The sequence below is a fragment of the Hirsutella rhossiliensis genome, assembly GCF_020360975.1.
Source record: "Hirsutella rhossiliensis strain HR02 chromosome Unknown scaffold00005, whole genome shotgun sequence".
Classification (NCBI taxonomy): Eukaryota; Fungi; Ascomycota; class Sordariomycetes; order Hypocreales; family Ophiocordycipitaceae; genus Hirsutella; species Hirsutella rhossiliensis.
Genome location: NW_025408671.1, coordinates 783,579 through 790,759, shown reverse-complemented (window position 1 = coordinate 790,759; position 7,181 = coordinate 783,579). Strand labels below are relative to the sequence as shown.

Below are 7,181 nucleotides of genomic sequence, written 5' to 3'. Positions count from 1 at the left end.
GACCCTGAGTGGAAGACAGCCAGTGAAGTTGCCACCATGGAATGGATTCACGACAACACCGCGCTTCCGCTACCAAGGGTCCTTGCTTATCAAAGTAATCAAGATAATGCTCTTGGGTTTGAGTGGATTCTTATGACGAAGATGCCAGGCAAAACATTGTCTAAGGCCTGGAGATCAATCGACATGGAGGCGAAACAGAAAATAGTTCATCATTTCGCATTGTATGCGTCCGTTTTGTTTAAGAATCAACTGCGCGGCATTGGCAATATCTTCCTAGATCCGAGAGAAAAGTCTCATGGCAAGACCAAGTTTACTGAAGTGGGGAGGATTATCTCGATGCAGTTTTTTTGGGGGAGGAGTCGCTTGCAACAAAGCGTTCCGCGAGGACCATTTCGATCAAGCAAAGACTGGATCGCAGCACGTTTGTCTCTCAACGAGTATGAATGCAAATCGACATTGGCCAATAGTCAAGACGCAGATGACCTCGAAGATGCGCAGAGGACACTGGAAATCATCCAAAGGCTCCAAAGCATCCTCGGCGATGTCTTTCCCGAAAAGAGCGCACACCGAGAGCCTTCAATGCTCTGTCATGACGACCTTTCTCAGCATAATATTCTGGTGGACGAAAACGGTACGTTGACTGGAGTTTTGGACTGGGAGTGCGTGTCAGCGGTTCCACTGTGGAAAGCATGCTCCTATCCTTCTTTCTTGATCGGTCCAAATCGGACTATGGTGCCCGACCGGAGCAGATACCGATTTGATGCCAATGACGATCCTGGAAGTTTGTATTGGGAGCATTTGATGGAGCATGAGCTGACGCTCTTGCGCTGCTATTTTGTGGAAAGAATGCGAGTTCTTCAACCGCAGTGGGTCAGGGTTTTTGAATCGAGCCGTTTGCAAAAGACTTCGACTTGGCGGCGAATAGTTGCGATAGCGAGTTCTTAGCACCGCACATTAACGAGTGGATCGATGCGATAGTGGCCGGAACGAAAATGACGACCAGTTTGTACGACCAAATATATACGTCTTGAATTTAGACTGGAAATAGACAAATTGGCTTGCAATCGAACCTCTCATACCAATGACGACAGATAGTGACTTAGGGGATGACAAGTTGATACATTTGGCGAAGAGTGCCGAAGACTTTGACCCTCTACCCTTTACAACCCAGGGATGGGCATCTTACGAACGGGAATCGAATTCGATAGATTCATTCGACCCCCCTAGTCTTTACGAATGTCGAATCGAATTTCGTGGCGTTGAATTCGATGCGAATTGAGCGGGCCTAGGTAGATTCGCATGGAATCGAACGCAGCGTATTTCATTCGCGGTCGAATCTAACCGCTGGCGCCCGTTCGATCGATTCTGTCGAACGAGTCTCGCCAAGCTGTCGATGTAGGCGCACGGCAGCCTCACAGGAAAATGGCACCACGGACCGCACAAGGATAAGTATGTGTTGGTGACAGCACAATCGATACTGTACAAAAGGTCATGTTGAAGCCGAGTTTCGCGTGCAATCTAGCGTTGAGACCACAGGTAAAAGTGCATCCGCTGGCGAATTGACGATCGAAGGCCGTGTGCGTCATTTGTTGGTCCTGCCTGTGTCAAGCCTGCATTACATGTTCGTCCGATAATGCAAGCCATTCTCTTGAGATGGTTGCCACATCTGCCCTGGAAAGGACTTGAGCGCTGGGGGCCTTCGCATCTGCACGCACAGCCACGTACATAGCTAAGTACTACAATCATTGCTTGGTGGCGCCCTGCGAGTTTCTATTCCAAGCGCCGGAATAAGAGGCTGACGCACCTGATTGAGCCCAACTCGAGCAACACGCCGCACTCAACTCGCCAAGCGCCGTAACGTTGTGTCGGTCACCTATAATTTTCAGAGCAACCCCTCGATCCGAGCTCACCGCGGCGAAAACAAAAAAGTGACTCACACCCACCCATGCCTGTCGGGGGATATGGCTGACCTCAGATTCTATATGTTGAGCTAACGGCTGTGGAGCTGAAGTGCATAGGTGCAAAAACCCCGAACCAACTAGAGTAAAAACGTATCCCTCCCTGCAGCCTTTATTACCCTGCATAAAATGCAACAGGGAACCAACAGCGTACCCAAGCGCTACCAAACCGGTTTTCGGTTCACAGACATGGCGGAACTTCTTCCACTTCGAGGCCGCTCGCCGTCACTCTATTGGTGGCGCTCTTCTGCCGAAGGTATCGCCACCGTCTGGAGACGTGCCAGTAGAGCACCGACAACGTTCAGGTACGCCCAGATGCTGCCGCTCGTGAACTCGCTTGGGTATACCAAGAGATGGGCGACGACCTCGACTTGCGACAGAGCCCGCTCCGTGAACACCCGGTTCACCGCTCTCATAAGAAACTGCCGCGTCTTCTTTTCGGTTCCGTCGTCGCCGACGACGCCATTTCCGGCATCCTCCCCAGCGGCCGGCTGGCCACCTGCCGAGACGATGGGCAGCAATTCCGCGGCCGCAGCGACGCGCTTCCATGTCGGGTCCTCTACCTTGGTCGCGTAATTCGTCACGTAATATACGAGAGCCATGGTCTTCCGCTGCGTCGCTATGAAGGAGATGTCATAGTTGTGGCGGAGCCCCACGGCAATCGCCTCGTTCCACTGATTCACCATGGGATGCGACCTACGGATCCGCAGCACGCCGTCCTGTGAGAACGTTGTTTTCTCGACCAGCTTCCAAGGCGCCTTGAAGCGACAGAGGTCTCCCTTTCGCCCCTTGTTGCCCAGGGAGTACTCGACGCATGTCGGGTTATGGGTGTGGATCTGCGTCGCGCCGGCTCAGAAGTTGGCTTCTTGAATGCGGCCGAGAACTGTTCGGCACTGTCCACCAGGGATGAGACGTCAGACGTCACCGAACGCTCCGCCTGCACGGCGCAGAGGCCTTCCTGGTCCAAGTCCTGCTTTCCGCGTCAGCCTGCGTCTTCTCGGCCCATGACAGCAACGCCCCTGCCGTTACCTCGCAGAAGACGCTATCGACATAGCGGATGATTCGCTTACGGTACGCGGCTTGTTCCTCCCCGTGGGCGTCGGAAAGCATGGAGCTCAGGTGCGCGTTTCCATGTAACCAGAGCAGCCCGTGGACGTGAAGGGAGAGCCTCGTTCGTTGGTCTCCACGGCACCGTAGTAGTGGCTGATGCGCCCGAACACCGACTCCCCGCCCTGCATTTACGTAATGCTCGAAGAACAGCGTCGTCTCCCGGTGGAAGAATATGGCTGAGCTCATCGGGTCGGAGACAGATAGCCGCACCCGTTTGAACGACATATCGAGGCTTCGCAGGAACTCATCGGCCGCCCCAGGGTCGCGCGTGCGGTACGCTGCCAGTCGGAGCTTCACCGGGTTCGTAATGTCGTTTGGGTTGATCGTGAACCAGATCGCAGGCACGCCGTAGCGGACGATGAGCGCCAGGATCTTGTGCCGCATACTGAGACGGAGCTCTCTGGATGTGGGCTGACGATAACCATACAGCGAAAGGCTCCGGAGAAGCTCTTTCACGCCGAGTCTCCCCAGCTCTCCATCTCTGCCGCGTCGAACTTGATCTCGGCGTAGTGGGGGTTGTTCCTCTTCAACCGGTCAAGGGCCCTCTCGACGACTCGCCGCCTCACCGATAGGAGACTCGACAAGTCGCTCGGTGTCGGCCTTAGCGCCCCCTGCCACAAGACGTGAATCTCGTCCATTACCTGAAGAGAGGGTGCGGCAGCACGTTCGTCCCAGCTTCTGCACGTTGTTTGGGAACACTGTGATGTGGTCCTTGACGTGCTTGGGATATCTTAGCGTCTGCTTCTGGCCGCCTGAGACGTTGTACCTTGTAACGCCTGATAGAAACCTCGCACCGTCGACATCTTCCTCTCTCATGCGGCACTGGTATGCACCAGGTTTGCTCGTTGGACAGCCTTTCCTTCGCGGCGAATTCCTCTTCAAGGTGACGTAAGACGCTGGCCAAATCCTCCGCCTGTGGCTCAGTTCTCCTCTGCCTCCGATGGCCGCCTCGAGTACGTTTCGTCTGGGGCTGGTCTCGGTGGGGCAGGCGGTTCCTCTTTCTCTGTTCCACGGGCTGCGTAGATCTTGCCGCTGCCTCGTCTCGCCTCGGCCGACCTTGTTCTCCCGCCGCCGCCTGGCGTGATGGCCGTGGTGTTAACTGTCCGGATGACTGCAAATATCCGGCTCCATCCTCCATCTCTCTTGGTTTGCTGATCCAGCATCATCATCCAACCACCATGCCGCTATCGGGATCATGGGACCTGGCCCTGAACCAACAGCATAAAGTCGGACCAATCAGGCCATGACACACAACCCCGGATCTTCACGACGGGCTGCAAGAGCCCGTCTGCAAGTCAAGAGGATGGGGGACTCTCTCGTCCATGTGCTAATGCATGCAGTCGCTGCCGTAGCTAGCTGGGCTCAGCGGGAGACGATGGCCTGTCAGGCGTCTGCGCGGCGAAAGGGAACGCACTGGAGTTACAGCGATGTTTAGCGAGATTCATACCCTGTCTACAGGCCGCTACCGCTAACTGTAGCGACGCAGCCCCTGACGGCCTGGGGCACCTTCGCCGCCAAGGCCCTCGTCATTCCATCAGACGGGGTGTTGGAGATTACTCACATCGATTTTTCGCTACCACCGACGTTGGCTTGCCTTGACGCACGTCTGCGTCTTTTCGCCTTGCCCGCCCTTCCGGATGGCCTCGAACAACTTATCCAAAGAGCTGGGTACACGTTCTTCGTCCATCTGCCTCGCCACGATATCTTCAGTTAAGCCGTCCGACTGGACCCGCCTCCGAACCTCATCGACGATGATCTTGCGCGTGGAGAAGTAATTCTTCTCTGCAGACGGCTGCTAGCGAGCACCCTAGTCACACTCAAGAGAGTCCACAGAAAGCATTTCGTCCTAGTCCTGCGGCTAAAGACGCAGCAGCTCCTGTACAGATTTGACAGAACGGGGGAGCTTGAAGCTCGGAGGTTGGCGCGGCCAAGGCGGCTCGCCATGCGATCTCCCCTGGGCTTGCCCCTGGTCCGCTTGCACCATTCCCTGCTGCTGCTCTGGAGGGAGCGGAGCGTGTGTCGGACCGACCACTTGCCAAGGGCGTATCACGGGCCTTAGAGCCGTCTCTCGTGGACTGCGGCGTCTCTGTTGAGCTCCCGCGACCTCCGCATGTTGACCTGCAGCACCTTGACCAGGGCTGAAAGTGACGGTGTAGGTCGCCTGGGCAAACTCATCCAACTTTGTGCATAGTTAATAAGAAGCCCCCAAAAGGTCCAGATGTCTTCGCTCGGCTAACTGCTCGGCTGCGACTTGTTGAGTCAGTACTGTATGCAGCTTCTCCGCAACCACCGGGATTGCGTTTTGTATGACCGTTCCCGGCGGGCTGGAGGACCCGTGACAACCACTGCAACTCGACCCGACACTCACGACCGTCGTTCGAGTGCGACGTGTGCCCGCGGTGGTTCGGCAGTCAGCAGGCTTGCAACCAGCACATGAGAGATACGGGTCACTGGCAGACCGTCGAGCGGTACGAGTGTGCGTGCTGCTACGACACGTGGCAGACCGAGGAGCGACGCACCGAGCACGAGCACCAGGACCACAACTACTGCGCTGAGTGCAACCGAACCTTTCAAAACTTCAACAACCTAACCATAGTACGCAAGCCGGCGCCACTCTCCGGCCGAGGCGGAAGCTAACTGCGGAGGTGATAGCACCTCTAGTCGCGCGCCGATAGGGAGGGACCAGCAGATAAAGTGCCTCTTCTGCAAAAACGACTTCGCCACCGCTGCCGAACTGACCCATCACCTCGAGGCCAGGGCCTGCTCCGACGCGTGGGACCTCAACCGCGACGCTATATATCGCTTCGTCCGGGGTAAGGATCCATGCGGACTCATCTCCAAAAACCTCATCGGCTGGACCGGCTCCGCCGAATATGAGGCCTCCAATCGGGTGGAACGGCGCTGCTTACGAGTGCTACCTCTGCCATCGCGCGTTCCGCCTGCTGGCCGGCCTCAATCACGAGTTTCTGTACTTTAAACTGCGTTCACCAGGTAGCTAAGGGAGTCCGTCTAACCTTCTCCCTCACTTAGTGGCGATAGACCCTCCATAATAACAAGGGGAGCAGGAAGAGAAAATATACTGTCGTATCTAACCCCTGAGGGTTGCATTGAGGGGAGCATCGAGATCTAGTATATACGGGGAAGGGCGATTTTGGCGCAGATGACGGCCTTGCTGGATCCACAACTTGTTGAATGTTAAAAGGTAACTTCGAATCTAAATTACAACGCTCATGACCAAGGAGTAGCGCTGCGAAGGCTAGTAAATGCAGTGACAGACCTCGGAAGCTCAGGCGGTTGCCACGATAGCTGATGCGGCCGAACTCCAAAATGTGTTTGACCGTAGAGAATCCAAGCCTTCTGCATTCAAGGAGATTATGAATCGAGTTACTTGAAAGGAGGTTGGAAGTATCGCGATATCTCGCATTTCCCACCCTATGGGGCGAACCAGTAGGCTCTCCTTGTATCCTTGCTACGGGCGCAAGCATCGCCAAAAGCCCATGTAACGGGTCCAAGCCAGCAAAGCGAATAGACCTCAGGCCACCTCACCAAGGTTCCCCAACAAGGGGAGTGGCAAGTCGGTTGGTCGGTTGGCCAGTTGGACCAGGTCCTGGGAGCCGCTCACTCCCACGCAGGTCTTACAGAGGTTACCTTCTTCTTCCAAGGCTGATGCCGAGGAGGGCAATTATTCCTTGCCATGAAGCTTCGTACGCTGAAAGCTTCGCCACCTCCCGACCTTCCCATGCATATTCATATATGTTGGCACTTGGGGCCAAGTCGGAGAGAAGAGAAATCAACAGGCAGAATCCTGCGTCACGCTCACCCCCTGAACCCCGCTGTAGAAGAGCTGCGGGCTGGTCCGTGTTATGCGGACGAGGCGGTCCGCCTAGTCACTCTTCGCCCTAGTACCTATTCGGAGGTTGGGTGCTGATGGATTTGAAGAAACCTCGGATGTGATCGGCGCGTAGATGCAGAAGCTAGAGGTGTCCTGGTTAAGCTGGGGCTGACTATTAGACATTTATTCCAGGAGGTGGCTTACAAGCATCAGTCAAGCAACAGCGGACTACTGTCCCGAAAGAGGAATAAGGGGCAAAAGACAGCTGGCCGAAAGATGCC

The 7,181-nt window shown here is 55.5% G+C and overlaps 1 protein-coding gene across 1 annotated transcript; it reads right to left on the bottom strand.

Moving 5' to 3' along the window:
• Positions 1-2,188: 2,188 nt before the first annotated feature.
• Positions 2,189-3,452, bottom strand: HRG_05280 (ATP-dependent DNA helicase PIF1; the record flags this gene model as incomplete). Its single annotated transcript, XM_044863751.1, has 3 exons — positions 2,189-2,794; positions 2,860-2,928; positions 2,988-3,452. 3 exons carry the CDS (start codon positions 3,450-3,452, stop codon positions 2,189-2,191), a joined length of 1,140 nt encoding a protein of 379 aa, XP_044720283.1.
• Between the last annotated feature and the right edge of the window lie 3,729 nt (positions 3,453-7,181).